The sequence below is a fragment of the Rhea americana genome, unplaced genomic scaffold, assembly GCF_003343005.1.
Source record: "Rhea americana isolate MKP2758 unplaced genomic scaffold, rheAme1 scaffold_172, whole genome shotgun sequence".
NCBI lineage: Eukaryota > Metazoa > Chordata > Aves > Rheiformes > Rheidae > Rhea > Rhea americana.
This window is the reverse complement of record NW_028185839.1, coordinates 1,819,776-1,845,049: the sequence shown is the minus strand read 5'-3', so window position 1 is coordinate 1,845,049 and position 25,274 is coordinate 1,819,776. Positions and strand designations below refer to the sequence as shown.

The 25,274-nt window shown below is 45.2% G+C and overlaps 1 protein-coding gene across 3 annotated transcripts in view; it reads right to left on the bottom strand.

The window, feature by feature from the left end:
• Positions 1-25,274, bottom strand: part of NUP93 (nucleoporin 93) — an 84,726-nt gene that overhangs the window by 31,198 nt on the left and 28,254 nt on the right. The window contains exons 1-2 of one of the 3 annotated variants that reach the window (XM_085301126.1): positions 14,506-14,589; positions 1,685-1,747 (exon numbers count right to left, since the gene is read on the bottom strand). Coding sequence is in view for 1 of the 3 variants with exons in the window: in XM_085301124.1 (XP_085157250.1) it covers positions 1,685-1,747 (63 nt within the window). In the remaining 2 variants the exon portion in view is untranslated. Of the gene's footprint in view, positions 1-1,684; positions 1,748-1,840; positions 1,910-14,505; positions 14,590-25,274 lie in introns of those variants that run through there. The other 2 variants (XM_085301125.1, XM_085301124.1) reach the window with 2 other exon arrangements.

The window sequence follows — 25,274 nt, the reverse complement described above, 5'->3', positions numbered from 1 at the left end:
TGACTGATGCGCTACAAGGTCATCAGATCTGACTGGAGTACTTACGGAAGGGAATAAGTTTGCTTAATACTCCTCATTTTGGCAATAGCATTAGAAATGACGCTTCCAAGCTGCTCCTTTCATTATTAGTGCAACGCTAACTAACAGCCTCAGGTATACAGGGACAGGAAATATTCTCCTATTTCCACTAGGATAAGCTGTATTGGGTTTTCCTCCTTTTCCCTTTTTCCAACTCCTCCTCTCTCCTTCACACAGCATGTGCCACCGCAACGTACCTGTGTGCTTCGGCCAGCTGAATACATTTTTCATCTCATTATGGCCCACTGTAAGGATATCCTCAGTTGAAGGGTAAAACATTTGCCAGTATAAATGAGTTGATAAGAGATGCTGACATTTGGCAAACAGTTATGGTGCATACATGCAATGGGATAAATTTTTTTATATTAAGAAAACAAGAAAGAAGCAAATGATTTTACACTTTCATATAGAATACAGGTGGTCTTCTTACCTTCACTTTAATCATTTCAACATGGGTTTAAATATTCGTCAATAATTGCAGTAAATTATATATAATTAAAATAATTTAATAATGCTTAAGTACTACTACTTATCATTTGAAAGAAGCACAGGCTCAGTTTTAACCCTGATATTATGTCCCAAGTGTACATGTAGGGAAACATAATCATAACATAAGCAGTAGGAAACATGCAATGACATTTCCAGGCAGCAGATTTAAGACAAACAACAGGAAGCATTTTGCATAATTCAATTGTGAGGCTCATTGCCCCAGAACACGACAGATACCAAAAGCATAAATAGATTCAGGAACAGGATCAGATAAATTTCTTATCAGACGACAACTTCTAGCTCAGGAAATCCTTAAAACAACYACTAGCTGGAAGGTGAAGAGACAAGAGCTCAGCTAGGGAAGGYTCACTTTATACCTGCCTTTTTTTCTTACAGGCTTAAAGGAATTGGTCCCTCCTGAGGAGAGGAGCCTGGGCTCAGCGAACCTTTTCACTGACCCTAAGCGAAACCTCTTACGTTCTTACTGTAGCAATTTCTTTTGCACTGCTTTGAGGATTGGTTTGCCTGTACAAGAGATTCGCTTTGGACAGTGAGATGCAATATGATTTTTCTGGCTCTTCTATCGACAAAAGAGTTAAATCCTGCAGTACTGCTGCTGCTGCATAGACCTGAATATTGTCATATGCAGGAAGCGACACACTTCAACTGTAACCTGAAGAGACAGCTACAATTCATTGAGCATCATCACCGAATGCAAAGTCATCGCAAAAGGCATTTCTCGGAGCAAGAAAGGGAATAAACCCAGTATCCTGACATTATCATCTCTAGAAAAAAAGGCACTCCGGCAGACAGGGTCAGAGTGAGTGTGCTGTACCAAACATACAGCAGCTGCTCTGCACAAACTCAGATTTAACATGATGAGCCTCCTGACTGAATACTGCCGCTGAAATACAGCGGACAAAATCATTTCGTCTGCAAACTCTGAGTATGTATTTCTTAACTTCTAATTATCCTGTAATCTATGAAGGATACAGTCCTTTTAAATTCCATCAGTTTATTAAACATCTGATCTATAACACCCTTCCTCAGGACCTTTCTCTCTCTTGTACTTCTCCCTCTCCCCCTTTTTTCCTCCAGGTGCTTGTTTCCAACTTACCCTCTTCCTAGACTCCTCAATGGCTGACAGCAACGCATTATCTTTTTCATTCTTCAAGAATCCCTGCGGAAAAGGAAAAACAGAGCTTCAGTCAAAAAAAGAAAGAAAAAAAAAAACAGCCTTGCACTAACATCAGATGCACGTTGTACTACTCACACTACTCAGCTCTTCCAAGTTTGAGAAGTGCTGGCAGCTCTCTCCCCAGTCCACTCCTGAGAGGTTTAAAGGTCACTTTACTTCACCAGAGGTATAGTAAGATGCCCATAAAGCACAACGTGAAAATGAAAATACATTAATCCCCTGTTTTAATATGCATTAAAGCCTAGTGAAATGTCCTGCTTCTGTTCTCTTTTATCTCTGTGTCCCAGCAACTGCTTCCTCTCGCTCTCCTTTCGAGGGAGTTAGGATGAAAGCCGGTAAGAGCGATAAGCCAAGATAAGATTGTTGGACTTAAGTAAAAAGACGGTTTTTCACTTGGCAGCTTCAGACAAGAGTGGAGCTCTCAGAGGCCAGCTAGGAACTATGAAAAAAAATCTTTAAAAATCAGTTGAAAAAGGATAAAATAACAGAAGAGTTGGAAAGCATACAGGAAGAGTTTACTGCACAGCCTCTCTTTACCTGAATACAACAGGAGTGGTTAAAATTATAATTTAGAATAAACTAGAATAAATTCTGAATTAGAATTAATTAAATTTAAAATCTTCATTTTTTAGTATATCCCTGAATCTCATAAACAGGCCAGTTGTCTGTGAACAGAGTGACTCAGATGAGCTGTTAACTCCTTATCCCAAGCATTACTTTAAGTGACCTGTACAAGCAAACACACAGGCTATTTTGGATTTAAATCAAATAGCTGTGGGGTAAACTGCACCAACGCGTACAAACAAGGCTTTTGTTAACATGCTAACTTGAATAGCTTTGTTTGGCATTTTCACTGTGTTATATTACCAATTAAACACACCAAACTGATCTGTAGTCCCAGGTTTCAATTTAATCATTAATCAAAATACCAAACCAAAAAAAAAAAGAGAAGCAAAAAGCCTTTGTTTCCCTCCGAAGTATTTTCCTCTGAACTACAGCATTATCAACTGCGATGAGTGCTAATATTGTAAAAGTCTGTATGCTCGTTAAACATAGCTCTAAAATTAAGAGACTGTTGGCAAATCCACTGGAACGGCAGTTCAATGTACCACGGACCTTTCTGCTAGTAATACCCGCTGAATCCGATCACGAACCAGGAGCCTTTCGTACCCTTCTCACCTAACTTCTTCCCTCAAATAAATGGYTCCTGCCCAAAGATCTGATATCATAAGTCTTGATCCTTATACCCCTGGATAGAGCTAGAGATCTCTGGAGCAGCACCGAATCCGGAGCAGGAGAGCGCTCCACGATCACAGCATTTGGACCTTTGGGAAAGCATATTAATGCTATATCTTAAAAACAACATGCAGTTGTATTTCATGCAACATCAGATATCATAGACTGATACTCACTTAGCTCTGAGGGGTGAGGAGGGATTGAAATTTCTTTGAATTGAAGAAAYCTGGCATTAAACTCTGCCACGAAGGTGAGCTCTGTCTTTCTGTTACCCAGCACCAGATCTTCGTGTTAAATAGAGGGCATTGCACCCTTTCCTTCTGGAGTATGTAGAACAAGCAATATTTTGGTATAGGACATTCTCTGACTCCCCTCAGCTGGAAATAGTAACATGACCCCTTTCTGTACACCAGATAGAGAGACTTGCCATCCTCCTGAGACTGGCACGTGACGCGGTCCCCCCAGAAACAGCTCTAGAATTACACACAGCGACTTCTGCCACGCAGCCTAGTCTTCATTTCATTATCTGCCATGTCCCACTTTCTTTTTAGGCAATGCCCACAGAGAAAGTGCAGTCGCAATCTCAAAAATGGAAGCTAAATGAAGATCCTTGCACATGTCTGGGGACAGACTACTGGAGCAGCTGTCAAAGGCAGGAGCTGTGGTAGTCACCCAAAGATAAGGTCAAGATGGACCTTGGCTCCCTATGGGAAAGTCAGGGATGAAACACGGCTTTGTAAGGTCTGGCCATGTCTGCATGGTTGGAGGTTTTTTGCTTCAGAAGGCAACAAAACTTTGGGTTGAAGAAAAGCTATCTGGAGCACTTACACCTATTTCTAACAGGACTTCAAAGCACACACATCAACGTGTGCACAGAAGATAGTCGCACATCTGACAGCAAGACTTTGATGCCGCAGAGAACAGCATTACATGTTTGTTGCATCCATGCAATAAAAGCACCTTCTCCAAGATGCAGGCCTGCATGTGTCTGGACGCGATGGAAAGCACTAAGCATAGGGTGGCAGTCACCGCAGCCTGCAGGTGCGCTCGGTGGCCTGCCTGCCTGCCTGATCTCAAGCCTGGGCTCTAGAAAGCCCAGAGACTCACCACCCTGCTCCTGCTTGTTCACCTTGGGCTCCTCTCTCCTTGGAGCTAGGCGAGCCCTGAGCTGACCTGATGCCTCCTGGGCATCTCCTACTCAAGGAGAAACTCCCTATGGCGGCAGATAGAAGTCAACAACTTCACAAAACACCCACACAGTGACCTTGCTATAAACTGAGTGAAACACTGCTATTTGCTGTGGGTAATACCCTGGGAAAGGTGACTAGAAGGAAGTGGAGACAGCTTGGGGACCTGCCTAAAACACGGTATGTAGCAATTCTGGTATTCAGCAGAGTAATTCAAGATGTGCTTGAACTTCACTTGAAATCAGTAAATCCAAACTAAGTATCTTTCTTAACGAAACACCCTAGCTCCTGGAGAGTTCACAAGGTCCATTCAAGGGATTATACTACACAGCACATCAGTCAGGGAATGACTATCTTTTTTTGCAATCTCAAAGACTATTCCTTTAGCAAATGAAAAGCCTCGCACAACCTAAATAATATCTCTGATGCTTCACTGACAAAAAGGTGCATTTTAAAAAGGTTGCCCTATGCCTCACACTAAACATCATGACTGCAGCATGACAACTGCYGCTTCAGTTAATTACAGGCTAATTATTAAATCTCAGAAGAGAGAGATTCAGTGCTGCGGTTCCCACTCCTCAGTTCAAAAGACTGCTTCTGCTTTGGTCAAACAGCAGCTCCTATCGTTGTCATTCTAAATTTGGGAGGCAAAATTTCACACTTTTTTAAAAAAAATGACCAGCTACTAAAACTATTTTTCCTTGGGTTTGTTGCATTGCCACCTAGTGGTGCACGATCTYTTGGTCACTGTACATTTAGATTTCAAGCTTGGGATATAAATGCACACATATGTCCRTCTGCTTCAAGGAAAAGCAGAGCTCTCCGAAACAAGCAGCGTAGAAGAATGGAAGATTTGCACTTAAAACTAGAGAATTTTCACCAAAAAATCCCAGGCCAYATCACAGCCTTAAGTGGGTTGAAATACTCACTCAGCGTGGACAACCACGCTGGGTTGCGCTCCTGTCCTAAAAGCCTTCCCCAACCCCAGAGGCAGGATTTGACTTTGCGAGGAGGCTTGCGCGCTGGAGCAAGGGCGCGGAGGTCTGGCACGCAAGGCGTACGGGTCCAAGGGAGCGCGCGACCCACGTCGCACGAACCACCCTCTCGGGGAGACGCTACTGATCGGACGAGGAGCACCGTCACGTTGCCTCACATTTGCTACCCGAAGAGAGAAGCGGAAGGAGAACAGAGACATCATTAGAAGACAAAGGGCTATTTTGCCATGGCAGACGGCACAGACAGGAGCACCGCAACGAAGTGAGGTGAAACCCTTGGCTGCTGGCTCCCGGTGCTCGGGTCTTAGAGGGATTCTGACGAAGCCAGGATGTGCCTCAGGGTCCATTCTCATTTCCCTGGGACAGTCAGACTTTCGCTTCCACAACTGCTGGCCCTCAGCTTTTTTTCCCTGACAAGTTCCAGTTCCTCTCTCCGATCTCTCTCTCTCCCCACGAATTTTAGCCAGATGTCATCTTCTCACGTTCTCCCTCCCTGCTGAAATCCAGCCACTCTGCCCTGCTCAGTGTCAGACCAAAGTCCCCCTCTTCCGTGACGCTCAGCCCTACCTCCCTTGCCTAGCCAGGCCCAGTCACCCAGGGAGCCTAATTCCCTGGCCGAATCCCTTCTCCCCACAGTCCTTTCTCCAGTCTATTCCCTCCTGCTTTCCGCTCTGGCTTCATACCCTTTCCGCGTTCAGAAGGGATGACTACCTRTCACCGAGCTTCACCAGGTAAGGGAGCAGAGAGGCTACAAACGTGGCAGGCAGAGCAGAGAGCCTCCAGACAACCGACTTCGGCTCCTGGCCAGCCCACAGCAACCCCAAGCTGCAGCTGCAAGGAGAACACGGCAACCCGGTAAGCCTTCACAGGGTATTAGCAGGCTCTGTTTACTACAAAAGGAGCTACAGCACTAACTGCACAAGGCAACGACATTTTCAGATTTTCACCTGCAAGAATTTCTTACCTTAAAATCTAATTTGAAAATTAACTTGAGCAGATTTGGGTAAGAATGAAGGTAAGGTGCAATGATCATTTTGCTCGGTCAGATAACTTCTCTCCACCCTAGTGAGCAAACCACCAGAAAGGTAGAGTTTTTCTTAGCAAAAAGACCATAGGTGTCAAGAACTTTACCTAAGAGGATGGGGTTTTTTGTTTGTTTTTAAGTGCCCCCACGACCGAAAGGGRAAGGACACCTGGGAGGCTGTGCCGTTTCACCGTGCTCGACTGTCAGTTCTCATCTCCGGTGTTCACCGTCTGACAAAGGCTGATGTGACAGAAATCGGCACCTGCCTTGCTCCAGTTTGAATTCCAGCACGGAAGTGTTCCAGCAACTAACTCGTTATCAGTATGGAAGGGCATACCTGCACTGACGGTCTCTTTTTGACAGGAGATTGAAAGTCGCTCTCATTTACTGCAGTAAACGAGGTTAGGAAACTCTCGCCTGGCTGATAGAAGTCTCTTAATTACTCCCCTCAGCCARGCCATACTTTTAATACTTGAACTTAGTATTCAAGCTGTCAAGAGAAGGCAAACGTTGCCAAACAGTGTACCGAGCCCCTGGATGTTGACAGTACTGCTTACTTTTTCATTGGCAGGAGAAGAAGGGAGAAAATGAAATGAACATTCTGGGGCCATTTCAAGTCAATTGCTCTTTGATTAAAATATCTCCAAGTGCTGGATTTTCCACGAGATTCAGTGAATCCTTCAAAAAAACCCCCAGCAGAGATCGTGAGTATATGGCTAACAAAAAAAAAAACCACCATTCAGTAATGGCTTGAAACAGAAGCTCCAAAATAAGTACCTGATTTAAGATAAAAAAAACGCTAGTAGAAATTGCTGTTAAATACAATCCTACTACAAATGTACACACACGTGAACCTGCTCACAGAGGTGGTACCCTCTGCTACACAACCCACATTCCCAAGCTTTCTCCCTCTGAAAACAAAAAGGATTCAGCAAAACTACTTAGAGCACCCTGTCGCAGTAAGGGAACGTGCTATGTGTTACTGCTTTTTAGTCGTCTTCTCRGCTTTGGTGAGACCAGCAGCAGTACCCACATGCTAGCTTTAAACCCGACAGGCCTGTGGGTCCATATGAAATGGTGTGGTCAGTTAATGCATACTTCACTGAAGATGGGGATATTCCTGTAGTACATGCAATATCTGGCTTTACTCAGACTTCTCTAAATGTATTCTCTGCACGATTGGTGTAATACACCAGTCTCTTTTGAAAGACTTTTTGTAGAACTTCTGAGACCTGCTTTGCATAAAGCAACAGAAAGTGTCAGTGGCTTTTTTTTTTGGGGGGGGGGGGGGGGGAGAAAAAAAAGGAGCCAAGCAGCTTTGCTATAGTCAGTTATTGCATGAGACACCTTCACAGGAGCAGCCATGTTGAAGTTTAACGTGGTAGCATACACAGACATAACCGTAACACAAAATACTGCGCTAATATAGCCAAACGCTCCACTCAGGAGAGATTTGCTGCTCTGCTACCTGCCTTCAGAGAGGTCACGAACCGCGTCTCCCGCGCGTAGTGACTGTGCTCCACRGCTGCAGTCAATGCTCACATTCAACTCGTTTGACTGCAATGGTAGGAGAGCTCTTCCCCATCGTGCAAGCAGGCAGCATCSCAACGGTAGTAAGTCAGGAAAATAACCTGGCCCAAGCTCTGCTCTGCAACTGTAGCAATGAATCTAAAGATCATGCAAGTGGAAAAAAAATGTTATAAAAAAGCAGCTGACTGTTTTGGGAAAATCAGATTTTGCAAAGCTACAGTACACTGTATTCTTCTGTGATTGAGGAGGAGCAACCTGGGCCTCATTCCTGCGACAGTGATAAAGTCTATGCGTGCAGATCTACAGCTCGAGCACAGCCAGCGACTCCCTTCTTGGCAGCTTTGCGCAGAACACTCTGCATGGTCTTGGCCGGTGGCAGCGCGTCTTGCAAATGAAACCGGGGGACAGCCGCCAACTGCCTGCAAGGCTTCTTCGACACCTTGTCTGCAGGGTGGAAGCTGCAAAGCAGCACACCTTCGCCTGGAGACAAGTCGTCAGGTAGGGACAGGACCTCTCTGCCCTGCCACCAGCCTGTCCTTGATGTAACGCTCAGTTTTAAATGGAGCCTTTAATCTGTGTGGCACAGCAAGCCTTAGGCAAATATTTACAAGCAAATTGCTCTCTGCCACAGATCAGTGCTAGCAATGCAAAACCCCGCACTCTTTCTGTACTCCTTCACTGCTTTAGACTGTTCGAGCCGTAACACTCGGGCAGTTTTCACAGCAATCTTCACACTGTATCCAGGAACACTGGATTTTGTTGTGTATTGGATAAATATCATTATTCCTTCTAGGCATGACAGGAAAAGCTCTCAAASCGCTGAAAGAACCGTTCCTCATGAAATTATAGATCAGCTTATTACCAAAGCAAGGGCAGATGGCGCACGCTCTTCGCTGTGATCATTCGAATCTGGCAAATGAAGACTGTAATGTGCTCCATGGACAGGCATACCGTCTTCAAGGGGCGAAATACAAGTTCACATTACCTTGACAGGACTGGTGGAGATTAGAGAAGTGTCCTTCAYGGCCCCACCAGTACTGGGAATAGCCTCTTCACACTTCTTGAGCACCTCTCAGCTGCAGAAGGGTCTTGTGAGTCACACACATGCAACTCATCTTAGCGCAATACTGAACSATCAGTTGCTATCAGACCTTCCCCCAGCATCAAGCGGCACCATCAGACCACACACCCAACCCCAGTTGTCCGTAGCACCTTTGCAGCGTGCAGCCATCAAGGAGGGTGCAAGGTATACAGTGAATATAAACAAGATTTATCACAAAGCGTAAGGGGAGCAGAACTATCTCGCAGGGAACGTTTAGGAAATGCTCCTGCCCGTATATTGTGCCAGGCACTTACACAGCAGCCGCAAGACAAAACTCTCACTCTGCTATAAGCAGAGATCATCACTGCTGGCACTAAATGCGACTCTCTGCTTGGTTTTTTGTTCTTTCTAATTCAACATATTATGTTCAGCAAGTTCAGGCTTTCATGCTCTACAGCATCTCAATATGTTATTTTAAATTGTACTTACAAATGGTTTGACTTCTAAAATAACAGGGAAATTCACTGCAATGTTCCCCCCCCTTTAAGATTTTTACAAAATCTGTTAAGAGAAATTTGCTAGATTTAATAAGCCCAAGCGTAATGATGAATATGTATGTTGCTTTTAAGAGGGATGCTCAGTTCTAAAAAACACCAGAACATATCAATCACCCCACTGGTAGCTATATTACTTATAAACTATAATTTTTTTTATTTTATATATATATATATATATATATATACACACACACACACATATGTGTGTATAAAAATGTAGAGTGTATTTAATTATGATTTTAGTAATTATTTGTCTTTTTCACCTTCATCACAGTGAAAAATAGCAAGTAATAATTTCAGTTACCCACATTAGTCTAATTCATTTTATCTTTGTGATACCTGCATTTGGACTGCACTTAGCACATGGAAATGCTTTGTTAGAAATGATTTTGACCAGAATTTTTCAGAGTTGCATACACTTAATGGCATAAAACGTTCACGTATCTTTTTTTAACATAGAATTTTACAGTAAAGTTGCTCAGAATGGAGCTCTTTCCCAAGAAAAATTACCGACCTCCAGTGCACAGGCCATTTTCTGCAGCAATTGTTAACGCAATGCTCAGACCGAGCATAAGCAACGGAGTCCCTTCTTCCGCTGATGCTCTCCCCCTCCCCACGTGGTCATTCATTTTCTGCCCCCCTGCAACGCAACCGGGAGCTGCTCTCAAGAATACCAAGTCCCACCAAGCAAATCCCCCAAATATTGAACACCAATAATAAAAGAGAAAGTCGTGAATTGCTTTAATCTGCTCGGAGGCCATGCAGGGAAAAAAAAAATAAAAAAAAAAGAAAAAAAGGAGAGAAAAGCAGTGAAAAAGAAAAATATCTAAACAAGAAAAACAAGGCGGACAGACTCTTGCTCACCGACTGCAGCAGCTGGAAGCGCTACGCAAGAGCCACCGGAAGGAGCCCGCGCTGCTGGCTCATGCCGCTGGCACCCATGTTATTTGTCTTAATAAAAGCAAAGAAACCAAAATGTTACAGTAGCAATTAAATGCAACACCACCAAAGCTTGCCATGCAAGTTGTTGAGGGAGCAGAGATCTCCGCCCGATCAGATCAGCCAGCGCAGCGGCGCCGCGGGAAGCTCCGGGGTTTGGCACCGGGCACCGCAGCCGGCGCCCCGGCGGCGTGCGGACCGAGGGGCCCGCGCGCAGCCCGACGCTGCTGCTGGGGCCGGCTACGGCTGTCGGTCTGGAATCCGAGCTCCTTCTTCAAGTTTCCAAACACACGAACGCCTGTTTTGCACAAAAATTTTGAATGCAGAGATTGACTGTGGTGTGGAGCTTTGCTCAGGGCCGTGGGGAGCAGCTACGGTCTCTCCCTGGTGCTATAAATACACTCATATTAGCATCTGAATTTAAAAAACATACATACATGCAAATAGAAATAACGATGCTTTTCTGCAACCCTACAAAAARCCATAAATGCACCAGGAGACTTGCAATCCAAACTCAGGACTTCAGCTGCTCTTTGAATTTTATTTGAAATAAATTGGATTACAAAGCAATTCCTTAGGGACTGAATCCACAGGGCAACCTTAGATTAAAAAAAAAAAAGTTATTTACAGGATGGGAAGAAAAAAGATAATTTCACATCATCCGCTGAAGGAAACTATTATTTCCGCCTCTCCGATACCATGCTTTCAAAGGGAATACTGAGAAAATAAATGCAGATTTCTATCATTTAAAAGCTTCCTCGCTAGTAGAACGCCTCTCCCTCCCATCAAGCGGAGGAGGAACCCCTCAAATCAAGCCATCAAAATTCATGTCACCCATGACGCCATTTTCTCACTGCTTTCGCTGCCATTTTACTACTGCCGTTACTCTACCCGGTTTTAAGAGGGGAGCCCCGCTCAGCCAACTCGGCAGCAAAACAGACTCTTTTGGCTTTCTGGCGGTGCCGAGGCTCCTGGGCTGGGGTGAGGGCAGAAACGTGCTGCCGGCGAGGTGGCCGTTTTGGGAAGGGAAGGGCAGGCGGAAAGGAGACGCACGGACAGGCTCGCAATGTCCGTCCGTCCTTCCTACGCTAACCACGCAACGACRTCCTCGAGGTGCAGGCAGATACAACCGCCCACCTAACCTGGCCGTAGGAAATTCACTCCCCGGTAACGGCCGGTTGAGACTCGAAAGCCAACCTGCCTTCGCCTCTCCGTCAACGCGGCCCTTCCCAGCCTGACATCGGGGCGCGTTTCTCACGGACACCATCGAGGAGGACAAACCGAGCAGACCTTCCACAGTAACTCGCAGCCCAGCTCTCCCCCTCTGAGTTAGTTTAAATATTAGGTTTTAAAAAAAATAGTAATGAAAAAACTCTGTTCTCTACCTCTGTCCCGTTTTGGATGCGGGCAGATTAACGCTGTGATCCTGCTGCTTGCCCGTATTTCCGAGGTGGGCTCCGAGCTGAAGGGTTTCGGCTGCCGGGCTCCGAGCCCGCGGCAAGAGACGCCGGCGCACCGCTTCGCCGCGCCTTCCTCGGGAGCACCAGTTCTCCCTCCGGCCTCAGCAAAGAGGACGGGGAAGGAGCCGCCCACCCCGCGCCGCCCGCGTCCCAAACGCTCGGCGCCTCCTGGGCCGAGGGASGACGGCGGCAGCGGGATCCTGCCCGCGCTGCGGATACGAGAACCGCGTTAAACGGGGATGCGGGCGCCGAGCCGGAGCGTCGGCGCCGTTCGTCAGCGCAGTGCTTCCACGCTGGGGGTTCCTGCGGCGTTTTACAGCAGTTCGAGCTCTCGTGGAAACGACCCCCCGAGGAAAAAAGCCGTGCAAAAGTAAAAGCTACTGCGTCTCGCTGCTGCACTGAGCTGCTGGCTAACGCTACAAAGGAAGAGGCAGGATCGCCTATGTTGCCAGGTGGTGAACTGTAAGCATTTTTTCCCCCTTACACCCACTGCTATTTCAAGAAAATTAGCAATTTTAAAGTTCTGCTCTCTTAAAWAACTTACAAGATGAACTGAGAAAATCATCCACCCAAGTAGAAAAATAAGCCCAGATCAATTAGCCCATTCTTCCGAAATATATATARTTTTTTCAGTAAACCACAGCCACTTTGTTCACCTAATAGGTATTTGCAACATGGCAGCACGTCTCTTGGAAAAAATGTAAGTATTTTACTGACAGTGAAAGCAAGCAATTTGGAGAAGTTCATATACATCACGATACCTTTAAATCCTCAATTTAAACATGCCACGATCTTGAAAATAGTGTTCTCTTGCTACATTACTGATACATTTCACAGAGTTACTTTAAATTTAAATCGCTTATGAATTACTAAACAGTGATCATTAATACAAAAAAACCCAGCAGCCTGGAATATGCCTGCTACACTTATATAGTTTATGTTTAAAACTGTTAGCTGTTACGAAGCCTGGAGARAAAAGCATCGTTAAAAATCCTCTGCTGCAATAAATGCCATATTTACATAAACACTTTACCCCTTTTCAGCTTACTTCTCTTATTGCATTACACAGCTACGGTTTAAACTTTTTTGGAGCATTACGCTGCCGTGCTAAGGATACACCGGAGACAAAAGGTTTCCATTTTTCTCCTCTCACGGTACTCCACCCTTGCTAAGGAACTCTCTAGTAATACATGTCTTGCTTGGGCGTTTCATTCACAAGGCACGGAGGCGTTCGGGCTTTAATGTAAATGAAATGCCAGCCCCAGATGCTGCCAACAGATAGCAGAGAAAGCCCGGCTATAAGAGACCTCCAGCTAATAATTATAACCRGCGCCTCAGACGTTTTCCATACATTAATTTAGGGAGCTTGGCTGAACCCGGGCTCCCACCCACTTCAGACAAAGGACGCTAATTCGCGACACCGTACCAAGGGCGAGGATAACGGAGGCATCTCCCCCGCGGGGCCAGCGCGCGGCTTTCCCCAGCGTTTCACCCCGGCACAGCACACGCCTCATTGTCTCGTTTTCCCACCCGATTTCTCCCTCCGCTGCTTCTGGGGCCAGACCCCCTTTAGCGCAGGTAATCCTGCTTGAAACGGGCAACTTTCTTTTCTTTTTTCTTTTTTTTTTTTTTTTTTGGCCGAGCGCTGCCACCGTTCCCGTATTTCCCGTTCTCTGTTAACAACGGGAAAGGTGCGGAAGGGGGAACGTATCCGCCTTATCCTCCGGCGAGGCAGCCCCCGCTAGCAACTCCCTGCCGCAAGAGCCCAGGCGCCGTCCCAGCACGGCGCCTTTCACCCGCCCGCTTTGCTTCGCCCGGAGGAACGCGGCCAGAAGGACAGGAGGAGGAAGCAGCCCACCTCGCGCTTCTGTCGCCACGCCGCCTCCGGGTCCGCGGATCCGAGACCGTTAAATCCGCTGCCGCCCACCCACCTAGTCAAGGCCGCTAAATTCACATAAATGTTAATTCCCCAACTGCTTCCCTTTACTACGGTTTTACYGGCTTAACCCCTTCCATAACATCTCCTGGGGTGGAGGCTGGAAAGTCAAGTTGACTAAGCAAATACACTTCATCTTAAGAAACTAACATAAAAAAGCAATTTTTTTAAGTGTCTTAAGTTTAATTTGGGAAAGTGGAAATATTTTCTATTAGCAACTACYGTCTTATTTGCATTTTCAGCCCCCATTTGAAATCCTCCCTTCAAAATAAAATTAAGGAAAGTTTAACGCGCCCTCTAAATAAACCGCAAGCGCGTCTGCAGGAACGGAGGAAGCACAGAGCAGACCGTTACCCGCGCCACGCCGCAAGCGAACGACGAGAAACCAGACCGCAGAGAAGCATTGCAAACAGAAAATAAGGACGCGTCYGCAGACGCTTCGTAGCCTAGGGAAGCGAACCAGGAGTAAAGGCATTCGGAAAGTTCGGCTGCCGGGTGCCTGCTCGAGGTGAGAGCGAGCCCGGCAGCGGCAGGGAGGCAGGCGGGGGGCAGCCCCCTCCCCGCAGCCCCGCGCCGCCGCCCGGACCCCGCGAGCCCTCCTCCGCCTTTACTTTCTCGGCGAGCCCAAGGACGAGTTCGCCAAACCTCTCCCCTTTAATTACTCGCCCGCCAGCGCAAGCGACCTGCAGCGACAGCACAAAGGAAAAGCAGGATAAAAGGCACCTGACGGAAAACTCTCACTCGTATCCAAAGCAAGCTTTTTCACCTTCATTTTAGACATTTTTAAATATAGACGTTCCTACCTGTAGATCACAGTATTGAGGAGTTACAAACCTGTCAGTGCTGCCTGTAACTGCCACCCTTCAATTGCCTGGCATTTAGACTCACACAGCTGTATCTTTCTGCGTTAATGCTCAAGTTTTTTCATCTTAAAAAAACAAAAACAAGAAAAAAAAACCTGCAAGTCCTGAAATGGCTGAGACAGTGAAGAGTCCAGCAAGACAATAAGAAAGCAGCTGCTTTCCGCAGCTGAACACCACTGCCTATAAAGCACCACCCTACGTGTGTATGTATATATATATATATATGCACACACACATACATACACACACACCTTTTTTTTTTTTCCCCCTCTCCAGTGGTGCTTTATTCTAATTCTAGGGGAAGCATCGGTCTGCGAGCAGGAAGGGATGGGAGTAACAGTTTATAGGTTACAGAAGGATATTTTATTGTTAACGGACTGTACCATGTGAGACGGGGGGGGGGGGCGGTGTGCCGGCGAGAGGAGAGATACTACTATTTTTTTTCCCCTTCCCCGAGCCACCGCAATTACTCTGATGTGAATTTTTGATGACTTCCGACATATTGCACGGTTAATAATCGCTTTGGCTGTCATGTTCGGTTAACGCGGAAAACGCAGGTGCTGCATCGTGATGCAGGGCTGGAGCCACCGGCCGGAGCACCGGCCGTGAAGCCGGTCCCCGAACCGAGCTGCATGAATTTGCACATACCATGAGGCTCAAATAAACGGTAGTTTGATTTTAGACAGCAACAGAAAGCTTCTGCCATTTTAGACCTGCAGAGCTGTTGCAACAACTCGTACAGTCACGTAATTTTCCTGCATAGCAATTGGCGTCAATGTTCTTTAAAAAGAGGTTTGATTACTGTTTTACTGAGTTTGSTTATTTAGCAGTTAAAAGATTCAGATACTATTTACGTTAACTGCTAGGTTTTTTTTGTAGCTTTGAACGGGTCATTTAATTGTAGGCATATAGAGCTCAATGAAACTGTCAGTACTACAGAAATGCAGACTCGATATTAATAYACACTTAGCCCAACTACCCCTTGCTCCACACTGATGCTTAATCAACATTATATATACAAAAGCAGACTCATTACAAATGGTGGCACATGAGGGATAAAAATCTGCTCCTTAAAGCTAGAGAGGATTTTATTTGTAAAGTACCACCTTTTCACATACACTTTAAACATCAAGCCAAAAGTATAAGGTTACATAAAATACCAGCGTGTGCCTTGCATTGTCACCAATAGAAAAACAATGCTGCAAGCAATCGTGCAATTACGGAAAGGGATGTAGAACAGCAGAGATGAAACCATGCTAAGAGCCAGTCACCCGATGATTAAAGTCAGGCCAGTACATTCCAGCAGTCAGGTGATGGTGCCATCATTACAGTGCAGAAAGCCAGAGAAAAATCGAGAAACGGACCACCCCCATCTTAAAGAAAAAAAATTAGAAGCAAAGAAATAAGCAACGCATTTGCTAATACGCAAACCATACAACCACGTAGAAGCGTTTCACAAAACGCAAGCGCAACGTTATCAGATGGTTACTTCCACCAGTTCGAACTGCACATTTAACCCACAGTGCCAACACAGCTCCCTCCACTCTCAAACTGCTGGTGACACTCCCAAATTTAATAGTGTTTCCTTTTCAAACTTGGAACGATAGCCCTGCTGTAAGAGCCCCGCGTTTCACGATGCAGAAATTCTGCTTCTCGAACGARGGGTCTGTATTTGCACACACGYGCACACACACAAAACCAGGCCAGGTTTGGGGTGTCCGCATTTTATCCACCGAAGCACAAAAAGCCATCCAAATAGCATTTTACTGTGTATTAAYACTGACGTATCTGCTGCATCACCACCAGTACCCACGCAACTCATTACTGCCTTTTTTGTTTTAATTAACTTAAAACAACACTGCAGGAGCATCAGTTGGACATGAAGTACCAATAAAATGGTGCAGAATATTTTACATARAGAAAAAAGCTGGGTGTCTGAATTAACGTTCTACTGTCTGGTTTGGGTGCAATTCTTTTTACCACTGTTTCACATTTGTAGGTCGTATTTTACAACTTGGGCTTATCTATTTCCAAGGGACACTGGGACCTTTCACAGTTGGAGTTTCACAAGGCAGAGGGCTCTTTTTGACATTGCAAGTCGCAAACTTGAGCTTTGCCTCAGACTCCTGGGACTAGAACRATCCTAGGGGAGATTTTCTTCAACCACTGCATGGAGCAAACCTTCGTCATTTCTGATCACCTAAACATTGTACCTGAATCCTGACTCCTGTACCAGGAGCCTCAAAACAGGTCCCAAAACATCAGATTAAAGGGAGAATATCTYGGTTGCATTTCAGGGAAAAACACTGATTACCACCAGCTACACCTAAGATGCAAGTAGAGTCTGTTTTGGAAGAGGGAGAGCATATTCGCGGGAATAATCCACCTCGGGCATCCCTCCTACACTCGGGTGCCGATGCCCAGCAGCGTTCTTGCACCCATCCTCACCTCGGAGGGCAGGAAGAGGATCACAGCGCAAAGCTCTGCCGCTCTTGCCTCGCACAAAGTGCTCCGATGTGGTGGTTTCGGACTGTTTCCCCACCTACATCCTCACCTGCTACCTCTAGTGTGCACTACCCATCATTAATCGTATGGAGCCAAGAGCGCAGGGGCTCCACAGAGYTTTGCTTTCTAAGCGAACTTAAAAACAGATGAAGGACATTACCTGGACAGGAAGGTCACTGGGACAGGCTACAGCCTTCTTCAGGGATTTCAGGAGCTGAACTTTTGAAGATGCCACATTTACAAATAGCAGCTTGTTCTCTGTTACTTCCCTGCCAGGTAACCGAGCGCAGAAGCTACTCCCAACTGCACAGCCAAGTGCTACAGATCAGCATAGTTACAGATATRTATTTTAAGTATTTCATTCCCTGCTCACAACATTGCAGGGAAAGCTTTCATAACGTGGCTCAGCGCAACACTGCCGTCCCTTGTCTGCAGATAGCTTAAAGCAAAAGCTTTGAGGGATGGGGCCAGAAGCTATTCACCCCAAAYGGCTGTTAGTGTTAAAGGCACTGAATGGGACCAAGCTAAAAATCTCAAAATTGTTATTTATTGCATGGGCAATCTATATGGTAAAGTGTGCAGTCAGTACACTTACCAATCACTTCTGCGTTCAAATGTGGCTTTGGGAAAAGGCAGAAAACTACTGTTCAGGGTTACCGGGTAATGAGAGCTATAAACATTTTACTTCCTAGTAGAATGCATTTTATGTCTAAGAGAAAGATAAACCAGAGAGAGAGCACAAAACTTTTTTTTTTTTTTTAATGATTTCTTTTTAATTGTGCTACATGCACTGGAGTAGTTTGCATGATCTACATCTCTAGCTAGGCTTTTTAACTGACAACAGTCAGCTTTAGCTATTCAGTCTTGAAGGATGTTGGGTTTAAGATTTTTTTTTTTAATTCTTACACAAAGTCATTTTAACTCGAGGCAAGAGATCCCATGGAATTTAAGCAGACTTTTCCGATCCTGACAGCATACGGACCCCTCGTGCTTTGCATCCGCCTYGCTCCCCAGCTCCATTTCTGCGTATCTGTTTTCCCCCTACGTTCCCCACAAAAGCCTCTTTCCCTCTCAGATGCCTAGCTACATCTGTGGGGGGAAAGGAGGTTTTCCTTCACTGTAAGTACAAAATCAAAGATGCTATCACCTCTTATCTAAAATTCAAGAAAATCCCTTAAAACACCCTAACATGTGGTCACTGTGATCTCTTCCCCCTTTCTTCCATTTCAGAGGGCCCTGCACTGGGCGGCAGTGGGGAGGAACATGAAAAGCAGCCCTAGAGCCGCTCTTGCGCTGGCTCCTTTTTGAAGTTTTACAGCTGCTATGCCTGCTATCATCGACAAGCATTAGCCAGCAAAAATAAAAAGACTGCTGGCAGTGAGCTACAACAGCGAGAGGTAGCTCTTTCCTGAAAATCCTCCTCCTCTGCAAACCCAGCACTGTAGCAGCAGCAGTGCCAAATACTGCACTGTCATACTGGGTCTGGAGAGCGCCTTAAAGCATCATCTTCCTCCCTTTCGCCGCAAGGCTGGCCGGGTGATTAGCCGGTACTAATGACACGCTAGGTCTCTTCAGAACGAGGGCTGTCATCGCCGGCGCGCTGCCTGCGCTTTCGACTCTGCACGCTCATCCTCTCCGTTTGGAGGCACCCAGCAAGAGGGGCCAGAGGCTTCAGGAAACCACCACAAGCAGATTGGGGGCGAAGAGAATAGAGAGAAAAATCCAAGCTGATGCATCCTTCCACGACAACACAGTTGTACTTGTGTGCAATTAGCACGGAGCAGAGTCAGAGCTGAGCATATTATGCTCCTGGCCTCTCCAGTGGGAAATTCGGATTTAGCGGAAAAGGGCTAAGCTTCACGGACAAAAAGAACGCAAGCAATTTAGCCAAAGTTAAAGCAAAAACTAGAATTGGGATGTGACCAGCTCCCAGTAACACTCAGCGTTACCGAGCGTTACAGACCCAGCGTTGCAGTATTACTGCACTCAGTGGTTAACACCGGCGCAATCAGAGTGCCCTCTGCTCACAGGGCAGAGCCCCACAAACTCCATCACGCTGGGAGCCACTGGCTTATCTCGGAGCTCCAAGGCAACCCAAGTTTCAAACAGCTTTCTAGGGCTCGTTTTGCACTGAGCAAGAGGCAGGATGTAAACACAGATAGCAGGGKGGAGAGACCCTCAGCAGCACCAGCCAAGGTGCCCTGCTTTTTATGAGCAAGCACACGGGGTGGGGGGAAAGGAGAAATATAAACCCYATAAAATTAGGAGACCGACAGCCACAGGCAGCGGAAAGGAGGGGGAAGCCTCCCCTCGCAGCCAAACGGCGAGGATTAAGCGCCAGGCCCGGCGGTGCCGTTCCTGCCGCGCACCCCCCGCACCCCAATTAACGGTATCACTTGTCAGCCTGAATAGGGAACTTGCTCCCCATTCGGCAGTTTGACAGAATGTCACTGAACTGCCTCACGTCCATATTTATCCAAGAGGCGAGAGCAGGAACCAGTTTTAATTAGAGCCCTTTTAACAAAGGGCCGCGGGTATTACCCATGCTCTCACCATCGAGCGATAATTGAGATGTAATCGTTTAAACAAAGCGCAACAAGTGTCCATTTACCCAGAGCCATTGTTAAATACCTACTAGGAGATTATTTTCAAAATTATAATGTTCCATGAATATTCAAACCACTTGCCATCTTTAGCACTAAAAAGAATAATCACCTTAAAAAAAAAAAAAATCCTGTAAGCTAAACAGCTATTTTGCTGCAGAATTCAAGGAGTGTTAAACACGCCGATGCCAATTTAAAAGGAGAGGGGGAAAAGAAGCGATGGCTCCGGCTTTCGGGCCATTAAACCCTGCCTGGGAAGCCCTCTTTTGTACAACATTAGCGCATGTTGTAAGTCTGTAATTATGCAGAGAACATGTTAATTTTTAATTCAGAATGCTAACCCCTTTTCATATTCAAGCCCTGAATGTCAATCCCTCTTGCAGATGACTGCAAGCACCGACATGACCAAATTCAAATCGCTCCTAAAAGCACACTCTCCCTGGGAGGTTACGCACTGCACTTTGGAAATCAACTCAACTATATAGTAAAATAGGTCTTTTGTAAAAACAAACCACACACACAACTGTCACCTCAGCACCATGGCAGCACCATGGCAGGCAAAATCCTCTCAACTCTGCAGTCTGCGAAACCAGAATTGTACAGTCACTGACATTCACACCTTCATTCTGGTGTATTTTCTTTAGCTACTGAATTTGTTACCATAATTTCACAAAAAGCTCCTTGCATTATAAGGCACAGGCAAGTGTGGGGACAAAGAATCTAACCTAACAGAAGCCCAAATCAAGTGACTGTCAAACAGCAGGTCCATCTTTCATTTCTTCCGTCTTCTACCGATGGCTCAGAGAGGTCCTGAATCCACGAAGGGACCTGATTTAAAAGCACCCCTTGACACAGTCCAGCAATGAATTATTAACTCCAGCGGATGTTGCAAAGCGTCAGCTCCCAGCAATCACGATCTTTCTACGATGATTAACCAGAATGCAATTATTAATGCTCCTGCTTCTCACAAAATGCCTCTGAATTTTTTCCATCACGCAAAGCCCAAAAGGCACTACACCGACACGCACGCTTACTCGTATGAGAACGGCAACAAATCTGTGTTTTTACCACTGTTTCTTCAGAAACGGTATTGTTAATGGTGAACGGTCTGAGGAAAGAAAGCTCTGCTTCCCCCATTCATTATAGCAATTATACTTTGGACTTACAGCACCAAAAAGAAGGGACACATGCAAAATGAAGCCCAGATTCTCCACTTCCACACCAATTCAATGCATGCAGCCACAGAAACCCGACAGCAGCTTTAGAGTCATCCTTTCGCGGGCTACATCGTATAGCAGAAGCTGTTTCCAGCCTTGAGCCTGGCCAGGCACATACATTTAAGAAAATGGGTTCCCCACAGTCCCCTTCACCACCAGTAGAAAGATGAAGATAGATGTAATCAGGTCTAAAGACAACATGTGCTGCCCAAAAGGGTTTGCCCAATCTCCCTCTGAAAGAAAGGCACGCACAGAGACACAGGGGGCACCTTGCAAGCTGGATTTAACCTGTGGGCCTCCAGCAGTATCATGATATACCAACAGTTTCCTCAGCTTTTGCCCAGCGTTCATCCAAACAAAGTTCCTAATATAAAAGCAAAAGGCACCAAGAGGCAACAAAAAGCAGTGCTAGGATTCAGCAGGTCTTTGTAGCTGCAGGATGTRCACAGATGTCCGTGTTTGGGATAGGGAAGACAACCCACCACACAGCTTCAGAATTAACAAGCCAGAAGCAGGGTGAGAAAACATCTAGTTTTTCTTTAGCAAGGAAGTTAAATCTGCACTTATCCTTTAATTACAGTTGTCAGCTCTAAAAAAAGTAGCACTATAACTACTGGCCTGCATGAGAAATGAAACACCTACAAGCATGATGCTAAAGTCAACTATAGCAGCTGCATGCCTTATTCATCAAAGCGTCCTTATATTTTTCATAGTGAAAGTATAACTGAAATCAGTATCAGCACCTCAGAGAGCTTAATTACAAGTCAAGTCTACTCCACTCAGGTCCTCATATCGTGCTTATTACAGCAGTATCTAAGTGCTTTCCAGTTCTGCATTAAGTGACATGACTAACATTTGTCACATGTTGTTTGCTCCCATCTTCCTTTCCTGAGGGAATGGAAACAGAGTTCGCAGGGATCATGTAGTAAAAGGAACGACCAAGAAGGGAGTTTCCTTCAGTTCTGGCTAAGTCTTCTCACACAGAACACATTATGGCCATGCCTGGTTAATTTTTTGAGATTACTATCACCACGCTGGTTAAGTTACATGTATTAAAAATAGTTTAGCACCAATTCTCCTCCTAGGAGCATTTCTGCACAGGATTGACCCAATTGGAAGACCCCCTGCAAATTTGTCCTTTGCAGATCAAATCATTTGGAGGTTTTACCATTTAGAAGAAACCTTTGTTGCCTTGCCTGATTCTCCTTACCTTGTCATCTTAGAGAGCTTTGAGGGTATGACCTCCAGCAGAAGGAAGTGTTCATCTCTCCAGAATGATCAGAAAAGCAAGACAAAGGGATGAATGGTTTATTTTACCCTTGAATCCTTTCCAAAACAACAAGGATATTTCACCTTAAAGATGAAGAGGGTTTATCTGGCGTTTCAAAACTAGAAGACTGTGATCAGTGATATCATTTCTTTTGCACTCATGGGCCTCCTCATTTCCCAGTGCTCCTCCRTTTGTTCATCTCTTCTCTTCTATCGCCAAAAAGTACTTACGTACCATTGCTTCCTAGTTATCACATAGTATTTCTCTGCAAGGATTTAAGTATGAGGGATGGCTAGAGCATTCTCTAAGGAATCTTAGGAAGAGCTCAAGAGCTCTAAGGAAGAGCTCAAAGGAAAAAAGTTGGGAAGGTTCAAAACCTTCTTCATCCTCTTGCCAGAGCACTAGAGTTGTGTGTCTTAAGGCCCATCTGTGATTATGCAGGCACTTCTAGTAGCAGCAAATGCACAGAGAAAGGTGTAAATCTCATGAACGCAAACTTGGCACAGATTTGAAAAACTAGGAGAAGGAGGGAATCTGCATTGTTGAGCCCATACCACMATCTCCCTGTTTCCCAACCCTCCCAAAATGAAGGTAAGACCACCACTGAAAACTGAGCTACAAACTGTCAGATTAAAAGAGGAGCAAGGACTCATTCAAGATCAATGAAGGGGACGCACACAGCTTTCATTTAATACAATGTGCATAGTCATACAAAATAGGAATTAGGTTTTCTACCACAAAAATGACTTGTCAAGTGTATAAAGAAAGAGACTCAAGAAGGGACAGAGGCCAACTCAAAAGACTATCMAAAGGACAAGGTGACTTTCAAACCAAGGTCACTAGTTTAAATGCAAGCCAGATCAGTACTGGTCAAAACCAAAACATCTAAAGATTAATCAGTGGTTTAAACAACAGATATTATTAATATTCCTTGGCTCTCGCTACACAAGTGTCCAAATTTCAAGTTCACTGCAGAAAGTGATACAGATTTTTGTTTCTGTTCCTGTCCCCGACAAGAGCCAAGGCTTCAGTGGGCACCCAGAGGGCAAGTGCTTAGGACCAGAGCAAGACCAGAAGCTTGAAGGCTGCACTGCTCCATTTTCTTGAAGTGCATAAACTGATTATTTCTTTCAGTTATGACTAACTCCACAWGCTCACCTGTTTGTTGCTACATATGTGCAAGTACCAAACTACTGCACATAAGAGACATGCATTGAGGATCACATGCATCAAGAACACATTGCAGGTTTGGCATGGATTATTYTGTTAACGTATTTTTGTGAAAAGTTATTTTGCTAATTCATTAGCTTTATTTAAACCAAGATGTTCAAGAAAAATAGACCCACTAAACATCACTTATCTTTTCCCCTAACACTGAACAGAAGAAGCTCTGAGCATTAAAGGTTYTCCTGCGTTGCAGGCTCAGACATGCACACCACAAGACACTTTACTGTCAAAGATCCTTCCAGAAGAAGCCTGAAGAGGGCAGATAAGATTCCAAGATGTAYATATTTCACTAATGAAAGGTAGTAAACATTCAACCTTTTAATACACAGGGGGTACATGCACCAGTGCAGCTGCTTTAACTCTGGTCATCAACCAGCACTTAGGTGTCTCCTATCTGTATTCACAGGAAATTGGTCCCTCTACTACTGCACTATGCTGTACAATTTAGAGGCAGCCAATGAAGCTATTTCCTTCTCACTACTATTGGACTCAATAACACCAGCCTGTAGATATGGCCATTTGGAGTTTGGGTCAAACCACTCTCCATATACTACTCACAAAGCAAATGTGCCCTTGTGGACCAGCAGATTCACCTACATAGTGATAAAGCACATGAGGACTTTTTTTAAATATAAAAATATTAGTAGCTAGTAACGTGGTATTCCTAAACTATCACTGAACCAGGTTCTTTCCTAGTAATACTAACTTCTGTGTATATTTACTGGAAGTAAGAACATGCTGAGAGGTAGAGACCACGAATGCTTGATTTAATTTTTTTTTTTTAATATATTAATATTTACTCCAAACAGGATCCTGCAGCTACTGAAGTTTAACGCCCTGCCCCCCCCCACCACCACCAAAATGCATTTTCCCTGGAGCCCTTCATTATCAGCTAGGGCTTTTCTTGCAAGTCCATGTGCTCTTTCACAGATTTTCTTTACTATCTAATTTTAGAGCCTGAGGTGTTAAGWGTTTGAGGAATGCAATCAAATCCTGCCCCTTCCAGGCCTACTGGGACACCTATTAATTCACCCTCCTGTAGAGAGAGAGTTTATCATCTCTTGCAATTGCTAGTATCTAAAGAAGTGGAACAGGGCAACTTAAATTGGCATTGCAATTATTTAAAGCCTATAAATAGTTGTTGCCACAGTGTAAATTAAATTGCTATACAATTGCTATACAGTAATGTCCTCTCTTTTTACCTTCTAAAGCTAAACTCTGATTAAGTCAGGTATGCAGGGACTGTGCATACAACAGTCAATGGAAAGGGAATAAGAGTGCTTAAAAATTATGTTGAACTCCACACAAAGAAAGATGGGCTGAAAATTCAGAGTAGTTTTCAGGTTTTCTTTTTCTCACTCAATAGGGAAGAAGAGAGGAGATTCATCATTACCAAACTGCTTCACTCCAACTCAAAATATTTAAAAGTCACCATAAAAATCCAGCCCAAACATGGTACTTAAAAGGATACGAACCGCTCTAGAAAAGAAAAATCAAATGGATTTTCTTCAAGTATCTTTGCAACTTTTGGAAAGACAATGCGGAGGAGTGAGTGTCCCTCCCGTCCCCCACGTGTCTCCCCATCCCTTATGGCCCACCCATGGCCCCACAGCGAGCCCTTCCTGTGCGAGGTCTGGCGCTGGAAGGAGGAGTGAGTGTCCTCACACGTCCCCTGCGTGTCCCCCCCCAGCCTCCCCATCTCCTTTACGGCCCTCGCACAGAACGATCAGATTTGGCAGACTACTAAAACAAGGAGATGGAAAAAGGTCACAGAGGTGGGGAAGGCAACACTGAGCCCAAAATCCCACAGCATTAAAAAAAAAAAAAAAAGTCAGCTTCAACGTGGATGCCAGCACAAGTTTCATTTGGGCAGCAGCACTAGCTCACATTTGCTTCAGAGATGGAGCAACTGCCACTA